Genomic DNA, 21,948 nt, shown 5'->3' on the forward strand with positions numbered 1-21,948 from the left:
CGATTAAGCTTTTTCAGAGCTTCTTCTTCTTCTTCTGAATATTGAACAATATGACACCTACGTTATATCTCCGTTTCGCACTTTAAAGTATTTGTTTCCTTATCTAAAAGATAACATTTAATGTTCTGAATAAAGTAAAATTGAAACCCAGCGTCAGTAAAAATAAAAGCCAAATTCATTTTAGTTATGAGAGTCTTTTTGGATTTTGAACATTATTTTTCAAAAATGTTGTTTGCAAACTATAATTTTTGTAAACTAAAGGACTTATTTCTACATTAGAATGTTAATTGTATAACAAATCCAATTATGAAAAAAACGCACTGTACACATTCATAAAATGCTACACAATTTATTTTGTTTATTGCTTCTCACAGAATACAAGGCATAATTTTTCATAAAATAATCAACCGCATTAAGACTTTTTTCAAACATTACGACGAATGATGTTTCCAAAGAAAAATCCGGTGCGCATGAACGAGATTGTACTAATAATAACAATAATTCTAAAATATCGACTGTGGAACTCCATCTCTACTCAAGCGTGAAGTTTGCACCATGTTTGCCATTTGCACTGTTGACAGTTCATTTGTTTGTTTATTTTGTTTTTGACAGATTTGACTTTTCAATCAATGATAAATTTCTAGTTTTAAGATGAATATTACATTTATTCTTATAATTCTCGCCACATTAGTGCGACCAGATTTTGTTTATTTAGATAAAATAGAGGAGCGTTTTGCAACCAAAACCCCGTATCGTTTACTAGCAAATGAAGACTTAAATCTCGGTTTCTATCCAGGTTAGTTTATTTCCTGTCAAAGTATTTTGTGTTTAATACTGAACGCATTCCAATACTGTATAATACAATATATCTACCCCCAAAAAATTTTCCTGTACAAAAATATTGTTGTTTGAAAATATAACCTAAAAGAAACTAAATTTTATAATAGCAATTACATTATCTTATTATTACAGTCGGTCTTGTATATGGTTATCTCACAGGCGTAATATAAGCGTTGAATCTTATCGTTATTAGTCTGATCGTTTTTATTAATAATTGCTTTATCGTAAGAAACATTGATAAATAAATTAACAAAACTTCCAATAAAATGTATGAGAAGTTGTATATTCAATTTAATACCCTTTTGCTAAGATATTTATATAATCTCTTGTGTATTATCATTTTTATGGCTTCATGTAAAGGCAGATAAAAAAAATAATTGTGTACCTTGTTCATAGGATGTGAACTAAAAAAGATATGGATGATGATAAGACACGGAACTCGCTACCCGAGTGCAAAAATAATTAAAAATATGAAAGAAAAGCTGCCCGACATCAAGGAAGAAATTCTGGCTGTACATAAGAAAGGAGAAGGTTATAATAATTTAATTATAAATCAAATAAAAAATAAACCAGCTTTATGACTTTCATTGTAACATAATCTCCTACATCCATCGTTATAAGCGGAAAATTTGCTTGTGTGATGATGGAAGTCTTAGCTAGGAGAGAAATGAACTTGCCACACCTGGGTGGGAACCCGACACATTTTCCACTCTGCTACAAGTCCTTTTCTTTTATTGTGTTCCATTGCAGTCAATTTCCTTTGAATAAAAATATAATTAATATGGTCCTGATACTGTCTTATGCTGCGTATAAACAGGAGAAAAAACCGCAAGCCAAACTACGAATTGTGGGAATGAAACGAAGCAACGGTAAGCGGCGTTTCGCGCCATTTGCTGTTGCTTCGTTCCTTTCCTGTAATTCGCAGTTCGGTTTGTGTTTTTTTTTTATCCTGTTTATATACAGCCTTAGGATGGTTTTGAACAAAATATATCTGTTTTACAAAGACCTTTTGGTATGCCATGATAACTTTGTTCGAGATTTTTGTATAACTTTACTATTAATTTTGTACAAGGCATGTCAGAATATATCTATCATACTAGGTATAAAGACAAATTAAATTGTACATTTTTTTTTTCAATTTCTGGGAAAAGTTCTGAGTCTTCACTTGGTATCAAAATAAAACTATATATCAATTTAAAATTGGCATTTGTTGCTTAATTACCCAATAAAAGTAATCACAGTTTACAAATTTTAAAATCGCTCTCCTGGAAAGTCGTTGTATTTGACTTGTACTCCTTATGTTAAGCATGATAGGTATAATTTTAATTCTTGTTATTATATATCCAGGTTATTTGACTGCGAACCAAATAGCTGCTTTGAAGGACTGGTTGCCAGTTAACGTTGAAGTTTCTGAAGAGAAGAAACTCGTGCCTGAAGGAGGAAACGAAATGTTTCTCTTAGCGCAGAGGATGCAAAAACGCTTCAAAAATCTCCTTCCAGAAAAATTTGACAGTAATATAATTAAGGTACCCCAATTATGAAATATAACCATACTTAAAAACAAATTCCCCATCTTTGCATATTTTTGCTTTTCTCTATTAGCATTTTCTTTTTCCAACATATTTTACATCTTTTTTTCTTCGTTATACTTATTCATTGAAGCCTTTGTTAATTCTTTGTAGATAAGACATACCTCCACTGAAAGGGCTAATGAAAGTGCTAGACACTTTGCTGCCGGTTTGTTCGGAGAAGGAGCTAAAGACGTCAAAACCTTTCCATCCCTTCAAGAACACGATCCAGTTTTACGGGTAAGAGTTAAATACATCATATTTATATTTTTCATTTTAATTCTGTGAATATAATAATAAATATTATCATTCACAGTCAACCGGACCATGATAAATAAATTATTTCACAAGTTAACACTAACGCCATCTACCGGGAGTATTTGAAATTAAAAGCTAGAATATAAGAACAAACGGCGTGACGGGGGAGATTACCTTATGTTAGTTTCAAATGCATCCGACAGGTGGGGTTAGTCTATATTTAAAAGAATTTATATAAAAATATGTTTCATTTTTACACATTTTGTTGTTGTTTTTTATTTTTTTTTAAAGCTTTCGTTTTATTTTCTTTTCAGTTCTACAAGCAATGTAAGCGCTGGCGACAAGAGGTAAAAAAGAATACGCAAACCTATAAAGAGGAACAACTCTACTTGAATGGTAACGAAATGAAGGATGCCATGAATGAAATATCCAAGATATTTGGCTTTCCAAAAAGCCTTTCTCAAGGTGAGTTGTTTGGATATTGCTTGCAATCAATAGGTATTAGGATCGGGCAACACCATTCACACACACGCAGACATGATAGCACCTTGCCTGGTCGACAAATAAAAACTCCACGATAAGTTCACCAAGTAAATCTCTAGAAATTTGAAATGCCCCCCAGATTTACTAACCAATAGTAAGGGTATATTAATAAACTCTTAATAGCTGTTTTCAAAAGTACGACTTGAAATAAAGTCTGTCTAATTTGTCAATAACAAAAAATATTAGAAAATTGGCAATCGCTCGAGGCAAATATTTTATGAGTAGTTTTAGCTTCACAAATCGTACAATTATAGTATCCTGTGATTTTTCATGGGTCTGAACTAAAATCATAGAATAAAGAATAAGACAAAAGGTGCCTTGCAGTGTGTTTCTCGTTCCATATATTTGCCTAATCGAGGCTTAAATTTCCATTACAAACTATATTTCCGAAATTCAAATGGAATGGTTAAGTAAAACGGAGCGCTCTGCTATTCGGCTAAATGAAACATTTGTTTCCATTCAAATTTGTATTGAATTCACTTCTTATTTTATTCTCTATTCTATGGCTAATATAATATTATTTTTATAATTTATACATTCAGATTCATTGAAATCACAGGATCGTCTTGATCCTTGACAAATCAGTTCAAATTTTGAAAATGGCAAATAAAACAATTATCTGAAAATATTACATTGTTGGTGCGTATTTTATCGCTTGTCAATTATTCTACAATCAGTTATATTTTGAAAATGTCACTTAAATTCAAAGAATATTTCATTGAATCTGATTTCAAGCAGGATTAAGGTTAAACGTAACGCTCGTTGTATTCTACGTGTTCACAGATGGCGTGAATTAATTAACTTTGTTTAAATACTCTTTTGCAAGGTATTGCTTTACAATATTAAGACAAATCATTTGTTTGCGCCCGTATATACGCAATATGAATATGAACAGAGATGTGCAAAATGGGTACCCAAAACCATTTGAAATATAAAATGGAAATGGGTCAAAACTTTTCCATTTGAAAATGCAAAATGCAAAATGGTTTTTAGAAAAGCATTTCAAATGCAAAATGCAAAATACCTATTTTCAAAATGCATTGAAAATGCAAAATGGTTTCTCGGGTCAAACAATTAAAATAATTATAGAATTTTTAAACAATTTTGTCATTTCATAGTGGACATCAATGTAGAACAAACATATTACATGATGGTAAATCCAAAAACACCACGACTACAGATTATGAAACCACAAAAAATTGCGCGGGACTAATGTTGCCAACGTAAAAACATAGAAACTGCTATCTCACATTTAGGACGGGTTGTTTCGGAGAATTTGAACAATTCATCAAATTTCAACGTTAATTTGCGAGTTCTGTGAAAGATATTTTCTAGTTCTGTTATTATTTCAGTTCTGTCAAGCAACTAGCCTATAATGATATAATAACAGAATTTGAATAGGACTTTTACAGAACTCTCGTTAACTAACTTAAATTAACGTTGAAATTTGATGAATTGTTCAAATTCTCCGAAACAACCGGTCCTTAATATTACAGAGTCATGGCCCCATGTTCAGTATTTGAATCAGTATTTTTTGTAATGGTATCACTCAATTGCCAGGGCTCCTACCAGGGAGCAACTTGACAAATGGAAATTATCTCTCATAGCGAGGTTGAGAACCGACTGATATTTGGGGCTTATGAAAAAAAGATGAGTGGAGATAGTAGGAAGAATGTTGCAAAAAAGCATTTAAAATGGAAAATGCATTGAGAAAAGCATTTAAAATGTAAAATGCAAAATGGTTTTTAGAAAAGCATTTAAAATGCAAAATGGAAAATACCCATTTTGCATTTTGCATTTCCATTTGAAATGGATTTATTTGAAATAAAGCACATCTCTGAATATGAATCAATAGTTTTGTTCGTTTAAAGACTTAATTCTTTCGAGAAAGGCACACAAATACAATATTTTACCGATGATTCAATCCAATATTGTATTTGTATGCCTTTCTCGATAGAATTGAGTTTTTATATGGACAAAACTATTTATTCATATTCATATTGCGTATATGAGGGCGCAAACAAATAATTTGTCTTAATACTGTAAAGCAATACCTTGCAAAAGCGTATTTAAACAAAATTAATTAATTAACGCCATTTGTGAATACGTAGAATACAACGAGCGTTGCGTTTAACCTTAATTAATGCACAGCACAGACTACCGAAAATAGAATGTTTGATATGCCATTACATTAAGGTTTTTATTTAAGTACAGGAACCACACGTAGCAATTGAAGAAGCTTTAATTTTAAATTTAAAAAAAAAACTCCAAAAATATATTTAAAAAAACTCCAAAAATATATCGCCCCCGGGTGGACTCGAACCACCAACCTTTCGGTTAACAGCCGAACGCGCTAACCAATTGCGCCACGGAGGCCATGTATACCATCGACAATATAAGCGTATTTGTATTACTCCGCTCGTAGATCCGTAAAGGAAAAAAAAAAATTTACTGCTGACTTGGCCCGATAAGAGTTGCTGTTACTTCATACACATCGATAGTATAATAAATTTTATTGATCGACATACTTATCTATTGAAATGATTATTCAACAGTAATAAAATAATTAAATGAAACTACGTTACGAAGAATGCATAAGACGTGTCCGGGGGTAAAGTGCACTAACTTCGGGATGTGATACTACATGATAGATAAACAAGTAAAAGAGATAAATAATTTTTGGAAATTCCAACGTTTTAACGTAGTTTTCAGGTAAATAAGTTAAATTGTTTGCAAAAAAACGGAAAATCGAAAAAGTTATTATTCTTTTTACTTCTACCAACATGTAGAATCACCTCCCGAAGTTTGTGAAATTTTCCCGCTGATACTCCTGCATTACTTACGTTTGCATTTTTATTTCCATACTGACTTGCATTTATCACTTTGCATTTCTGTAAATTTGTTATTGTGTCCCGTGTCCGGTCAATTCTACAAATACGGTAGCCGATTTTGATGGAACTTTTTCACTCCGCCAGAGCGCATTGCAACTGTTGCCAGCTGTCAAGTTGGAGTTATCAACATCACGTCTGATGTTTACAGAACTACTTACATCACATAAGTAAACATACCTACATAATTTTATTACACATATGTACCTATAGGCTGTTTTCTGATGGCAATTTCTTCCCCACATCAATAACCCGCGTTAAAATTATTGCTTCATGAAATGTAAATGTAATATGAATATTTTTATATTACACAATACTTTTTTTCTAACTGAGCCGAGTGTTTTTAGTGAATATTTTGACCATCTCTATATGAAAAAAATATTTTCGTAGTTAAAAAAATAAAAACAAAAATATATGCCTAGCAGAACGTGGTTTCGATCCACGGACCTCTGGGTTATGGGCCCAGCACGCTTCCGCTGCGCCACTCTGCTTCGTGCTGGACATATCAAAAAACTCGTATATATACTAAAGTAAGGTAATACGTTGGTGGTGGAATACGCTCGGATCATTTTTGTTTTTGTTTTCTGTGCGCTTTTTAGTTTCGTATGAGTAGTATAGGGAACAATGTATGAACCATGAAACTATTATGATTGAATATCCATACTCTTAGGTATGAACCATATGGTATGAACGAATAGAATCTATTTCATGTGAGTGGAGATATAAAAATATCTCATCCAAAAAGCGTACTAATGGCATATGCATACTATAAACTTATCAACTACAAGATTCTACAGTAATTGCTAATATAAAGCAAATGGGCGAATTACAAATTTAGGTTCATGTATTATGTTGTATGTACAATATTATTCTATGTAGCTACATATCTACCTGATATTATTATACGTTATTACCTAATAACTTTCGAACGAATTGATAACAAATTAGATACGTGGGAAATTTTCAAACATCAACTTTTTTTTTTTTGCAGTGTGATTTTCATAATTTGCGAGAATTCTTTAAAAAATAATTGAAATAATTAGTAATCTTCCTTGAAGTTTAATGATTGAAAAAATGCTCACTAATAAATAAATTACAAATTTTTTCGATCGGAAATTAACAATTTGCCCGCCCAGATACACGCCGATTTAAGCAAGTAATATTTTTGTACAGCGCCCTGCGGTGGTTTTTCACAAAAACGACTTCATACAAATTATCCAATTATTAAATTGAATTGTTGTTATTATTATTACAGTCCCTTACATCGAACAATGTGAACGATAATCAAGACGATAAAGACCGCCAAGAAAAAGCCGAGATATGGTTATAAAAACCAATAATCGTGTATCATATCGTTGGCGTATTTCAGGATATCGCTCGCCATACGAACCAAATAAAAATGTATGGCTAGCCATATGCTGAAATAGGTAAGCCAGATGAATTTAGTCTGTCACAGGCATTGATGTAACATAAAGCGAAAAAATGGGTTTCGCCTTTTTTACCTCCAACTAGGGTTGTCAGCTCCCGTTTTCTGAATTAGAGGATTTGATACGATTAAATAAAGGACATATGATGAAAATAAAGGACATCAATATTTTTTTAATAAAATGCTGTTATGGTATCAGTAGTTACATTTTTTAATAAAAAAACAATGTTAATACACAATGTAAATCGAAGCTAAGTAAGTAGTACGACCTTAATTAGTCATTTTGCATTTAAAGTTATAAATAAAGTTAATACTTGGTATTACTTTTGGCTTAATGTATCAATATTTAACTTATTTCGGTTTTGATCCACGTATTCGTACACAAGGAAAAATCCTTTCGGCTTGGGCATTAGAAACGGGGATGGAAAATACGTATTGTATTATTTTTAGCAGATTCTTGTTTTCATCCGTAGATTTGAGAATCTAAATTTCAAGAACATTTTCTTATCGTCTACAATTTTCGTCAGGAGCGGCTTTGATATACAGAACTCTTCATACAATGCATCAAGGTTAATATTAGGTATCTGTAGTTTTGATACCATGATGCACAAATCCTGGAACTTAATTTCTTTCGTCAGTGTCAGCGGCTGCAAACAATGGAAATTACTATTTTCTGAGAAATCGAATCGCGATTCTATATATGTCAGTACATTTTGATACCACTCTTAAAATATAGTAGTGTATTTTTCAGCATGAGAAGTAGACATTTTTCGAAGAATTTGCTGGACTACCATTCCAAAAAAGGCATCTTCAATTCGATTTACTTGCGTACAGACGAAATAACACGCTCTCTAACGTCACGCGTCACCTCACCTACTAGAGGAAATAGGCGCCGAGCATAGACATATGAATATTAGGTAGACCTGCCCTAAGTGATTAAAAGCGTATTATCCCCACTCCCCATACCGGTTCCATTGAGCCGGCTGGGCTCGCGTACGGCCTCAAGTGATATTTGAAAACGTGACGTCATCATTCTTGTGCGAACTATGGTCGAGGCATCATCGGTTCATTTTACGAAATAACACGGCAAAATGTTTACTTGTACTATGAAAACTGGTAAAAATAGATGCGAAAAAAGAGAATAAACCCAATTGTCGTATTACATTCCATATATAAGCATTATTTTATTTTATTTTAAGCATATTCACATCGTATAATATGAATCAGTTGTTACTATCACATCGAGAAACGTCTGGACGCGAAACACAAAGCTGGTTGGTTGCTGGGAAGTAAATTATGAACATTTATAAAAGTGTCTTAACTAAATACTCTGAAACTAACTACGACTCTGAATATAGAAGCTGCCTTACTTTGCCGAATTTGGACTTCGCAAATTTGTTCATAACGTGGCGAGTAATTTGCGCTCCCATGTAAAAATGTCTATTCATTCAAAGCAGATTTTACTTTTAAGAAGTAAATGGTGATATTATAATGCGAGATGCCTATTTACTGTCAGATTAATTTATTGACGAATCACAGTCATCTTCACTCCCTTCGTTCTTCAACAGTTGATTTTACCCCTCGCCTTTATCTTCTCGTCTATTAATTCCTATGTCTGTGGCGCCGAGCAATATTTGCCCGACCGTGTTCCCCTCCCCCTCATTTCGACTCGCAGCACATCGCGCGAAATCACGCTGATTCATTTATTTTTTCCAAATTAAACGACAAAGCATTGTCCTCTATTGAAGATTTTAAATTAGAGGATAAGATCAATTTTTGGGTCTGAAATAGAGGACGTCCTTTAAAATAAAGGACGTCTTGCAACCCTACCTCCAACTGACCTCAAAAACTCCCAACGCTCTTACTAAAAACACCAAATCTGGTCCACGTGCAGCGCTTTTCGCGTTCTAATAGTGGAACAAGTTTCAACATGTTAGTACGCAGTAGCGCCTCTAATCGTTGCTCCATGGCTTAAAAAATTTAAACATATAAATAAATATTTGTTTAATTTTTGTGTACTTTTGCCAGTCATGATTCGTGCTACGTACTTTGCAAGATTGCAAGGGATGTCCAATATCCATGTTATTTTATTTTGGTGTCACTATTTGAATTCTTTATTATGACATCTTACAGCTATTTGAAGCTTATTTTGGACTATGCTGTGTTATGCTGCGTATACATTTGCTAGACGAAGCGGGGCTTCATGCCATTTGCTGTTGCTTCGTTCCTTTCCCATAATTCGAGGCTCGGCTCGCGTTTCGGTTCGCAACTGTACACGCGCCATAAGGTACATGAACAGACAAAGAGACATTTTAAAAAAATGTAACCCTATGGTAAAACGTAAGTTTTTTTTTCTAGATATTGGTAAACTTATCTTCCAAACTTGTGCCTTTGAATCAGCTTGGAATAAAACCAATCTATCCCCCTGGTGCTCAGCGTTTACGGAAAATTCTATTCAGGTGGGAACCAAAATTATTTTTTAATTTTTTGTGATATTTATGATTGTCATATCTTACTTTCCTGTAGGAACAGTAGAAGTAAAATTATCCAGCACTCGCCAACGACCATACCATGTTGAACACACCGGTTCTCGTCCGATCACCGAAGTTAAGCAACATTGGGCGCGGTCAGTACTTGGATGGGTGACCGCTTGGGAACACCGCGTGCCGTTGGCCCCTTTTTTAACGTTTTTTATTATTCTTTCTTTTGACAAGTTAAAAAAAATCTTATCATTACTGTCATAATAATTATTAGACTAAACTAATAAAAAATTCCCATTTTTTTAGCCTTTCGAGTATGCTGAAGACCTAAAATATTACTGGATGGATGGATACGGCCACCCATTGACGAAAAAATTGCCCTGCAAAGTTATTGAGGATATTACAAACTTTTTCAAGTGCGTTTATATTATTATTATCATCATTGATTTTACCTAATCTACCTACCTTCAACCATACAACTACGTACTGGTGTTTTCAGTATTTATTTATTTATTTATCAGGCCAACTTTACTATAGATTGAGTCACTAAGGATTGAGGTATTCATATTTCGGTGAAATCAGGAACTACTATTACAATTAAATCTTTATTTTTTAATTTTATTGAGAACATTTTCATATTCGTCATTTTTGACATTAATTTATTGATATGATATTCAATTTTTAGTACTTCGGATGGCCATCTATCGGCATTTCACTTTACCCATTCCGGAACATTGCTGAAAACCTTGGCATACTTCGGCCTCTATGAGCCAAAGTCGGCATTACGACACAATATCCGAGATCCGAACCGCCCGTGGCGTTCTTCGCGTATCGACGCCTTTGGATCGAATTTAGCGTTCTTATTTTACAGGTTAGTAAAAAAACATACAACAGCTGTAAAAAAACTAAAGGATATCTAACGACTGTGGTACATGAACAACAATATTATAATTTATTTATCATTTTGGTTATTTTAATAGTATGGTAGGCTCGTTGTATCCATCTGTTTCCGTGGTGTAGTGGTTATCACATCCGCCTAACACGCGGAAGGCCCCCGGTTCGATCCCGGGCGGAAACATTTCTTTTGCATTATTTTAATGTTTTTTTAGAAATGTAGGTGAATTTTAAAATGTTTTTTTTTAAGATGCGGCACAGTGGATAAATTTCTGACTCTTCACCAAGAGAAGCCGGTTCTTCTGCCAGGATGTGACAAAGACTCCAATTTGTGTTCTTTGAAGGTTTTACATGACACGCGATTGGCAGATGGTTGCGATGTTGATGAGATGTGTAAAATAATGCCTGATTCCTCTACCACCGCGAAAGACGAACTTTAAAATAAAACTAGGTGTGATGGAATATTTTTGAAAGGTCTACAATATCTTTTATATACTCATACATAAAATTCAACACCACAATTCCTATGTTATCCATCGACTAAACGCCGATTCTAGGTGCGTTTCAGCTTTCTATTAAATTGTAATAATCTGACAACTTTAAAAACATGATAGTTGTCCTCTTCTGCTGATAACAATTTTTTCATAAGCTTAAATTTCTAGGAAACAACCCGTCCTTAGTCGTTTACAAATAATTCAGCATTTTTCGTAATTTATATTATTTTATTTATTAGCAGTCGGGAACTTTTTTGAGCTACTTACCCATTACTTGATTTTTTTAGAACGATAATTTCCCTAACATTACTCTTATAATATCTAAAGCAAGGAAAAATAATAATAAATGGTTAATGCAATTATGTATTATCCACGGAAACTGCAAAATACAAAGAAACTCGCAAAAAAAAGATAAAGTTAGTTGAAACTATTTGTGCGAAAAATACAAGCACACAATTTTATAAGTATTTATAAATTAATTGTAAAATTTATAAACATAAAAAAACTTCATGATGTGTGTAAGAAACAGTAAGATTATAAAACTTATAAACATTTCGACTAAGTAAAAAAATATCTACAGAAATTTTTAATTTTCACTTCTGGATTTCGAAAAAATTATGATATTGTTTAGTTTTTCATATTTTTGATACCCATGATATCTAATTTTGGTATTTTTGGATAGGTATACCAAATACTGTAAAATAGTTTTAATACCTCCAACTTTTGGACATTTCTCATACATTCTGACGGCAGTATGCCACATTAGCGCCACCCAGCGTTACGAGTTGTGAGGTTGGTTTTCTTTCACACATTTTAATTGATTTTATGCCTGTTTATCCCATGCTACACTAGCGCTTCTAGCGGCCAGAGTTGCCAACCAATACAATTAAATACTGCCAATTTTTTACAAGATTTTGACGTATGGTATACCTGCTGTCTTCGGCGTTCAACCGATTTCAACACTTTGTTTTGTTCACACTTTGGAAAATTCTTGTTCGTTAATATAGCTTATTGCAAACAGCAACTAGCATTAATTAATTTATATAGCTTCCTCTAATGTTGAATTTTAGTCAAAATATGCCTGATGTATTTATTGAAATATATATATTTTCTGAATTTTACTAATTTACCCCGGCTTCCCGACCCTTGGATTATATTAACATTAAATTAAAATGTTGCTTAGATCATTTTCATACATACCTTTTTATCGACTATTTTATTTTTGTAATCCATTAAATAGATTTAAATATATTAGTCATACTTGATACGAAAACTGATATCTAATCAATGACTAAAACCAGTTTGGAAAAGTCAGTTTTTGACTCTTTCTTACAGATTTAATATATTATGATTTTACTAATTTTATTTCAGTCACAAAGAACTTTATCCAGGTAACTAAAATACCGATACCAAAACGTTAAACGTTTTAGGTTTGTTCATTAGCTATCACATATTGTTTTAACGATTCACAACGTCTATAAACCTACATGTTATAATAATTATGTCTGTAATCAATACAATTTTTGTTTATTTATTACTTTTATTTATTTATTACTGAATAATGACAACAATGTGCCAAATATTAACTATTCAGTCATATAATTTTATTTCTGTGACAAATTTATAATACATTATTGATTAAATAACCATGATAATAATGATTAGCGTGTTTTTTTAAACATTATTAATTCAGAACTAAACTTAAAAACTCACCTTTTTAGACAGTCGTATCCATAAAGGTTCACAGTCTTCACCTTCACAGTCCGTGACATTGTAGATAACTAAATGCATAAATATACCACTCTCTAGATCGAAATCTTCGGGCTTTTTGTATCCAACAGAATTATACAGTACTTAACCACAGATATACAAGCAGTACTTACCGTGCGGAGCGGAGCAGTAGACAAGGTAGAAAAACTCAAGGCCATTTAAAAATAAAATGCAACCATAGACAATATAATTGCTCTCGGCCTACTCCATTCATTCACTAGCCCAAAAAACTATTTTTAAAATAAAAATGTCCTTGAAGCAGAAAAATGTCGAAATGTTTTCCAAGGGCAAGGTTCATCTGACTAAGAAAATAAACTTTAAAAGTTTATTTCTTCAAGATGAATCTTGTTAATCTGAGAAGAAGAAACCCAAAATGAAAAGAAATTTGCAAAAACACTGAAGAAAATTTCCAAAACATGATTGTCCGACAGTACGACGATGAATTTTGACATTTTTCTGCCTATTTTGAACTCATGGTTACATATGTTTAAAATTTTTGGATTTCTCCAAAACAATAAGATAATACAGGACAACACTAATGAATAAAACATGAATAAGTTGGTCGATATAATAAATAACATTTATACGTTGTGGAGGAAGACATATGCCAAGTATGAAGCATTGTTTGACAAAAAACCGAAAGAATAACCTAAAAACTGTCAATTCACTTTAAACTTGAACTTACGTAGGTAGGTTGAATATATGTTTGTAACTCGCTAACAAAATACTGGCTTATATTGTATTTTTATCACGAACAACTTTAACACGCAATATTTTCGACGCGAAATGATAGTATTTCGGCAGCAAATGACAACCCGCGTGGATAAATAAACCACTCTCATTTTGTTTGAATGATTTGAAAACAGTCAAACGGCAAAATTTCGTCATCTCTTTCTGTTACACTAGTCATTACGGTAGAGAGCGAAAGACCAAACCAATCCTTCTGCTCTAACCAATGAGATTTAAGCTTTTAGTCATATTATTCGTTTTCTATAAGAATAATGAGGTGGGCGTGGCGGTTTCAAATGGGTTTCAAGGCCAAAGCTGAGTGAAATGCCCCTGACTAAATGTGTGGAAATGTAAACAACAAGCAGGACTCAGACGATTCACTTTTCGTTCATTTCTGTCTTTCATTTGGCCTCTTTAACTCGAAATGAAACGTATGAACGTTAAATTAAAGTAAAGTGCCAAATGAATTCATTATTGAACCGATCCGTCGATGTTGGATTTCGGCATTTGGCATCCGGAATGAAAGAAAAATTAAACGCCTCTACACCAGAGATGTGAAAAATGGGTACCCAAAACCATTTGAAATGCAAAATGGAAATGGGTCAAAACTTTTCCATTTGAAAATGCAAAATGGTTTTTAGAAAAGCATTTAAAATGCAAAATGCAAAATACCTATTTTCAAAATGCATTGAAAATGCAAAATGGTTTCTCAGGTCAAACAATTAAAATAATTATACAATTTTTCAACAGTTTTGTCATTTAATAATGGACATCAATATAGAACAAACATATTACATCATGGTAAATCAAAAAATGCAACGACTACAGATTATGAACCACAAAAAATTTGCGCGGGACAAATGTTGCCAACGTAAAAACATAGAAACTGCTATCTAACATTTAATATTACAACGTCATGGCCCCATGTTCAGTATTTGAATCAGTATTTTTTGTAATGGTATCACTCGATTGCCAGGGCTTCTACCAGGGAGCAACTTGAAACATGTAAATTATCTCTCATAGCGAGGTTGAGGATCGACTGATTTGGGGCTTATGAAAAAAAAATGAGTGGAGATAGTAGGAAGAATGTTGCAAAAAAGCATTTAAAATGGAAAATGCATTGAGAAAAGCATTTAAAATGCAAAATGGAAAATATTATATTTTATTTTGCATTTTGCATTTCCATTTGAAATGGATTTATTTGAAATAAAGCACATCTCTGCTCTACACGGAATGAACACCCGTTCATTTCTCTATTTTTTTTATTCGTACAGGTATGCTCTCTTTCATCAAATTATCTTCGATAAACTTTTCGAATTTCGCTTCAAGCTTATTACGTTAAAAAATATTCACAGCACTTGGTTTCGACTTCTTTAATTACTACCAGAAACAACTATTCATGTGGGGCAGATGATAAAAAATGCAAAAGTAATTTTTTTTCCAACAACAGTTAAGTTTGAACTTTTTAAGGTTAAGAAATTATTAAAATAACTTAAACTAACAACCTTAAATCCTATTTTGAGCATATTTACTTAAATAATGCCGCGTAACTAAAACACACTGTCTTCCTTGAGGGTCTTAGGGAAGATACTGTGTTTTTAGTTACAGCGGCAGAATAGTTGCTGCTGCCACACGCAAAGCTCACATCAAAAGTTAATGTACAGCGCATCATCTTTTCTACCGACACACGACGCTATCAAATATTTCTTCCTATGGTAGGAGAGGGGGTCAGTTGAATTCGAGAGCGGCCGAGGAACATAATTTCATCTGTCAAAGTGACAACTTTACTTACTGACAGCTTGAGCACGTTTTCGAAATGGATGATACTTGTCGCCTATTGCTGGATCTGTTGGACAGCTCGACCAACACCAGGGCAGGGAACGAGAAGAGAGCACGAGAGCTGACGAGAGCAAACCAGATTACCCAGGAAAACAATCAACAAACGAACAAACTAGAAGCTTCTCTATGTAGGTATCAGGCCGTCCAACTTTATCAAAAAACCGAATGATATTACCATATAAACATACCTACTGAGATTAAAAATATGATTAATTTTGAAAGGGCGAAAATTTGTTTACTTCAAATTCAAATATTGATTATATTTATATTTTAAATATATGCTAAGTATGTTTGCCAAATAAAGTTTTTTTTATGTTTCTAAATTTACTAGCACACATGACGATATGAGCTAACATAATAAATAAGAAATGCATTATTAGGCTGCTTATGTCATGGCTGTCAAAGGGAACACGGAACTTAGTTGGTAGCTCTGTAATTAAAATAACCCCCTCTCCTTTTTACGGCGGAGAGGGGGACGCATAAGTTTTCAAATATCGCGTCCGGAGCGGTTACGTAAAATAAATTCGGTTAGCGAAGTTCAGAACCACACTTATAGCGCGTTATCTTTTTACGTGTGTCGGGTCTGTATTGGATTGTATGGCGAGCGCTATTGTGCTTTATATTATCTGTTGATGTGAACTTTGCGTGTGGCAGCAGCTTTAGATATTAAGCTGCTGCCACACGCAAAGCTCACATCAAAGGTTAATGTACAGCGCATCATCTTTTCTACCGACACACGACGCTATCAAATATTTCTTCCTATGGTAGGAGAGGGGGTCAGTTGAATTCGAGAGCGGCCGAGGAACATAATTTCATCTGTCAAAGTGACAACTTTACTTACTGACAGCTTGAGCACGTTTTCGAAATGGATGATACTTATCGCCTATTGCTGGATCTGTTGGACAGCTCATCCTCAGATGATGATGCCGCCAACTATATAATTATAAATGCTATTTATAAACTTTTTAGATTTCAAACAATCTGCGCGTAAATAGCGCATTTTCACTTAACCTCTCCGTCGAATCAGGAAATTCGCAGTTCGCACGCCGATCGACGAAAGCGACATATAATAAATTATTGTAAAATAAGCTCACGTCTATTTCCAAAAATGTCGAAGGCAAAGGCGGCAAGGACCAACACCAGGGCAGGGAACGAGAAGAGAGCACGAGAGCTGACGAGAGCAAACCAGATTACCCAGGAAAACAATTGAAAACAATCAACAAACGAACAAACTAGAAGCTTCTCTATGTAGGTATCAGGCCGTCCAACTTTATCAAAAAACCGAATGATATTACCATATAAACACACTGAGTTAAAAATATGATTAATTTTGAAAGGGCGAAAATTTGTTTACTTCAAATTCAAATATTGATTATATTTATATTTTAAATATATGTTAAGTATGTTTGCCAAATAAAGTTTTTTTTATGTTTCTAAATTTACTAGCACACATGACGATATGAGCTAACATAATAAATAAGAAATGCATTATTAGGCTGCTTATGTCATGGCTGTCAAAGGGAACACGGAACTTAGTCGGTAGCTCCGTAATCTTTATCTTTTTACGTGTGTCGGGTCTGTATTGGATTGTATGGCGAGCGCTATTGTGCTTTATATTATCTGTTGATGTGAACTTTGCGTGTGGCAGCAGCTTTAGATATTAAGCTGCTGCCACACGCAAAGCTCACATCAAAGGTTAATGTACAGCGCATCATCTTTTCTACCGACACACGACGCTATCAAATATTTCTTCCTATGGTAGGAGAGGGGGTCAGTTGAATTCGAGAGCGGCCGAGGAACATAATTTCATCTGTCAAAGTGACAACTTTACTTACTGACAGCTTGAGCACGTTTTCGAAATGGATGATACTTATCGCCTATTGCTGGATCTGTTGGACAGCTCATCCTCAGATGATGATGCCGCCAACTATATAATTATAAATGCTATTTATAAACTTTTTAGATTTCAAACAATCTGCGCGTAAATAGCGCATTTTCACTTAACCTCTCCGTCGAATCAGGAAATTCGCAGTTCGCACGCCGATCGACGAAAGCGACATATAATAAATTATCACAGTAATTATCACAGTAATTAAAATGACCCCCTCTCCTTTTTACGGCGGAGAGGGGGACGCATAACTTTTCAAATATCGCGTCGGGAGCGGTTACGTAAAATAAATTCGGTTAGCGAAGTTCAGAACCACACTTATAGCGCGTTATCTTTTTACGTGTGTCGGGTCTGTATGGGATTGTATGGCGAGCGCTATTGTGCTTTATATTATCTGTTGATGTGAGCTTTGCGTGTGGCAGCAGCTTTAATGTTTTTTTTAAATATTTTTTATACATTTTATAAAATACAACATAATTATTTAAATTTACATAATAAGAACATATTTCAAATTATAATTAAACATGTTTTCCTCTACGAGAGTCTAACACTCGTGTGTAAAGGGAAAAAAATAAAACTTAACATACATACGTACTTATATAGAAGAAAAAAAAATCATAGCAACATATACTTAAAGTAAAGAGATTTTTGTATTTATAATATAATGAAATGTCATCGTGATTCTAATTGGCTAAATTATTAAAGGAACAGTAATGTTTATTTTATTTTAAAATTTATTATATATTTGTACAGCGCCTTTGAGGTGATTTTGCACAAAAACGGCGTTATACAAATCATCCATATATTATTATTAATTATTATTATAGTCCGGTTCTAACCACATCTCTGTCGTTAGTTGATTAAACCACACCACTCCAGTGTAAGTGTAGTAGAGTTTTTGCAAAACTGGTGTGCATTAATGGAGTGCATAAGCGACTCATTGTATTTTGCCTATTGTTCTCAACACGAACCATGGCATGGTGTGATCTCTTATAGATAAATGTTGAAAAAATGTAGAAAACAAGTGTTGTTTTTTTTGTAGAGCCTTTGCATTAGGTAGAATTCGATAAATATCTTCTTGTTGGAGCAACAAGTAGTAGCAGTGTAGCAGTACTTCAAATTTACTTTTATTCATTCGAATAAAATATTTTTTTAAAGTATATTTCAGGATCTTTTTCCGCTAATTCTCTCAATAATGCATTTGAAGATCCCAACACAGTTCTTCTAAAAATCTAAGGTCGCACCCGCCACCGTCGACGTTTTCTTCGCTTCTTTTTAGTAAAATTCTATGATTGAATGGTCACAAATCAAACGAATTCCAACGCGCTCGTTCGACGGCATCATAGTGGGAAAGGACGGATGAATGATCATTTATATGTACTGTCTGCATATACATTGTAAAAACGGAATAAAATAAAAATAACCGTTCACTCGAGTGAACATTTACCCGAGTGATGCTAGCTTGAGTATTCTACCATTCTTAAAGAGTCTCAAAATCTCCAGTCTTTAAAGATAATCTTATTTTTCTATTAATCTTTTAATTAATGTAACATCAATAGTAGGTAATGGAGGAGAAAAAAACAAATATGAAATCAATATCCAGTGGTTTTACCTAATATCTTTGGGTTTTACTGAAGCCGGGGACGCCCGACGGAGACACTGCACGGACAAGTGATTCAGATACTTGAGTCAGAATAAATAAATAATAATAATATTTGGATGATATATGTATATATAGCGCCGTTTTGGTGCAAAATCACTTCACGGGCGCCGTACAAATATATAATACACTTTTATAATGATCTACGAACTAAATATGGAGATAATATACAGTAACATAGTTACCTGGTAGGTCACTTGAGATTAAAACTTAATTAACGTTAACTAATAGAAGAGTATGTACAATACGATACGATACGATCCGTCCTCTATTACAAATAATAAAAAAATACTGAAAACTAATTGTAGGCGACATTGACAAAAATCATCCAGAAAAAGTTAATTATATCATCCATAACTTTGCATGGATTTTTTTTCCATAAAAGATCACACTATCTATCGACCAAAAGAAGGCAAAAGAATTATATTAATAGTGAAAAAATATTGATTACAGTAACAACAAAAGAATATAAAAAATGAACCAACGGCACGCGGTGTTCCCAAGCGGTCACCCATCCAAGTACTGACCGCGCCCAATGTTGCTTAACTTCGGTGATCGGACGAGAACCGGTGTGTTCAACATGGTATGGTCGTTGACAAACGCTAAACAATATTAATTTCTACTCTACCTGCCAAGAAATATAATATGAAAATTAATATAAAAAAGCCCTAATAATACTGAAAACATTAGCAAGGTGTGTGCGACGTTGATAAAAATCATCATTTCTGTAAGAAAGGTTTTAGGTGGTACGCCTGCTTTTTGAATGTGTAAGAGCGAGATGACAGATCGAGGTATAAAAGATGACGGATGCATCTGCTCGCTCTCTTTTCCCAACCGACAACTCGGAAGATAGAAGTAGTCAATCCGTACTAAATTGTTAATAAACATTATATCCGAACACGCGTTCTATTATTGAGATCCTACAGTACCACCAAGTCTGTATATAACAGTAGCGCAGCCTACGGAAATCGTAAAAACATCGATTAAAAGAATCGACGCGCGAGATTTCGCACAAAAAAAAAATACGCGATATTGTCGGAAACATCGGATTGCAACATATTGTTCGGGTCGGTAAAAAAAGGCCGGACCGAAATTATTGTTTCTTCACTGGAAGGAGTGAAGAAGAAGAAGAAGCCACTGGAGCCAGCCAGCTTCTCGGAAGGGGGAAGCACGGGAGGGTCCAGGGCGTCAAGCGGCAGAATCTCCGAGGGTCAAAGGATCGGAGGGGTCCGGGCCACAAGAGTGGTCTGGGACAGCCATCAGCAGCACCGAGGGTCAAGGATCGGTGTTACCAGGTCTTAGGAGCGGTCTGGGAAGAGCCACCCAGCCAACAAGGGTCAAGGAGCGGTTTCCTGAGAGGGTCCAGAGAGCAGATTGGAGAGCGGAGAAATCTCATTGGGAAGTTTTTTTCTGTTTTTCTTTTCTTGTCTTGTGGGTACCATCTGGGCAGAGGAAGCATGGAGTCAGGATTGGGGTCCTTCAGTTTGCGTGACGGTAACTGGGAGAACTTCAAGGTCCGTCTCGAGCAGTACCTCCTTGTGAATGATGAAAAGTACGCATCGGATGATAAAAAAAGCTATTTTCCAAAATGCTTTGCAAGATGATTGTTTTTCTCTACTGGTAAATTTGTGCATTCCAAAAAAAGTAACAGAGGTTGATTTAAAAGATTTGATATCTAAGCTCAATGGATATTGTTGTACGACAAAATGTTTTTTTGAAGAAAGATCACAGTTCTATTCAGCTAAACAAAGGAATGACGAATCAGTTCGCGATTTTGCTGTTCGATTAAAATCTCTTTCTAGCAATTGCAAATTCGGGAATAGTTTATCAGAGAAATTAAGGGATTTCTTTGTATTAGGTTGTAAACCCGGTAAGATTAGAGAAAAATTATTTCTCGATAGTGAGTCATATACTTTCGAAAAATGTGTGCAAGTAGCAGAGTGTATTGAACTTGTAGCTTCAACTCAATCTCAATCAGCTGTTAACAGAGTTTTAGCTAATGTAAAAGACAGCGGAGGTCGTGTCTCACCTAATACGCATGTGAAAAACAGAGATGGATATAGTTTCATCCAAAACGGTAGCTATAATCGGGCACGTTCACCGTCTCATCAAGTTACAAAACGTAATTGTACGGTTTGTGGATATCATAACCACACGGCGGTAGAATGTAGATTCAAAAATTATGTATGTAAAATTTGTGGTACTAAGTAAGCAAAACAATGTAAGCATGTAACAACACGTAAAAACGTGAATACTTTGTTATCGGATGGAATGGTTGGTGATGTACTAAGTATTGAGCCATATTTTATAGAAGTTTCACTCGATGGAATAAATAATAAATTCATGTTAGATTCTGGAGCATCTTGTAGCGTAATTCCCGAAGAGTGTTATTTCAATAAATTCGGCAGTATTGAGTTAATGCACGAAAACGTGAGCTTACGGAGTTTTGACAATAGGCTCATTGGTGTGGTAGGTACGTTTTCACCGATACTAGAGTTAAACGGCTTGTCCCACCGAATGAAAATTATTGTCGTCAGTAGCTCGTCTCTTTCTATTTTAGGACGTGATTTCATGAATCTCTTTAACGTGGGAATAACTGGGATCGTTAATTGTGTAAAACAAAATACATTAAAGGAGCGATTAGTAAAAAAAATTCCAGAAGTTTTTACGG

General features: G+C 34.1%; 1 protein-coding gene and 5 non-coding genes across 6 annotated transcripts; 3 read left to right on the plus strand and 3 right to left on the minus strand.

Annotated features, from left to right (window-relative positions):
• Window positions 1–575: 575 nt before the first annotated feature.
• Mipp2 (Multiple inositol polyphosphate phosphatase 2) lies at window positions 576–12,979 on the plus strand. The gene is made up of 9 exons (XM_089634412.1): window positions 576–796; window positions 1,237–1,371; window positions 2,188–2,366; window positions 2,523–2,648; window positions 2,981–3,131; window positions 9,882–9,982; window positions 10,310–10,419; window positions 10,689–10,874; window positions 11,148–12,979. The coding sequence occupies exons 1-9, from the start codon at window positions 652–654 to the stop codon at window positions 11,335–11,337; spliced, it is 1,323 nt and encodes a 440-aa protein (XP_089490538.1). The 5' UTR covers window positions 576–651; the 3' UTR covers window positions 11,338–12,979.
• Window positions 5,512–5,585, minus strand: TRNAN-GUU (transfer RNA asparagine (anticodon GUU)). The gene has a single exon. It is a non-coding gene; the product is annotated as a tRNA-Asn (tRNA).
• Window positions 6,517–6,588, minus strand: TRNAM-CAU (transfer RNA methionine (anticodon CAU)). The gene has a single exon. It is a non-coding gene; the product is annotated as a tRNA-Met (tRNA).
• Window positions 10,080–10,198, plus strand: LOC149421482 (5S ribosomal RNA). Its single transcript, XR_016302546.1, has one exon. It is a non-coding gene; the product is annotated as a 5S ribosomal RNA (ribosomal RNA).
• On the plus strand, window positions 11,009–11,081 carry TRNAV-AAC (transfer RNA valine (anticodon AAC)). The gene has a single exon. It is a non-coding gene; the product is annotated as a tRNA-Val (tRNA).
• Window positions 12,980–19,755: 6,776 nt separating the features above from the next.
• Window positions 19,756–19,874, minus strand: LOC149421484 (5S ribosomal RNA). Its single transcript, XR_016302587.1, has one exon. It is a non-coding gene; the product is annotated as a 5S ribosomal RNA (ribosomal RNA).
• Window positions 19,875–21,948: the final 2,074 nt, after the last annotated feature.

Source organism: Hesperophylax consimilis, chromosome 8 (genome assembly GCF_061612785.1).
Source record: "Hesperophylax consimilis isolate HC1 chromosome 8, BYU_Hcon_1.0, whole genome shotgun sequence".
Classification (NCBI taxonomy): Eukaryota; Metazoa; Arthropoda; class Insecta; order Trichoptera; family Limnephilidae; genus Hesperophylax; species Hesperophylax consimilis.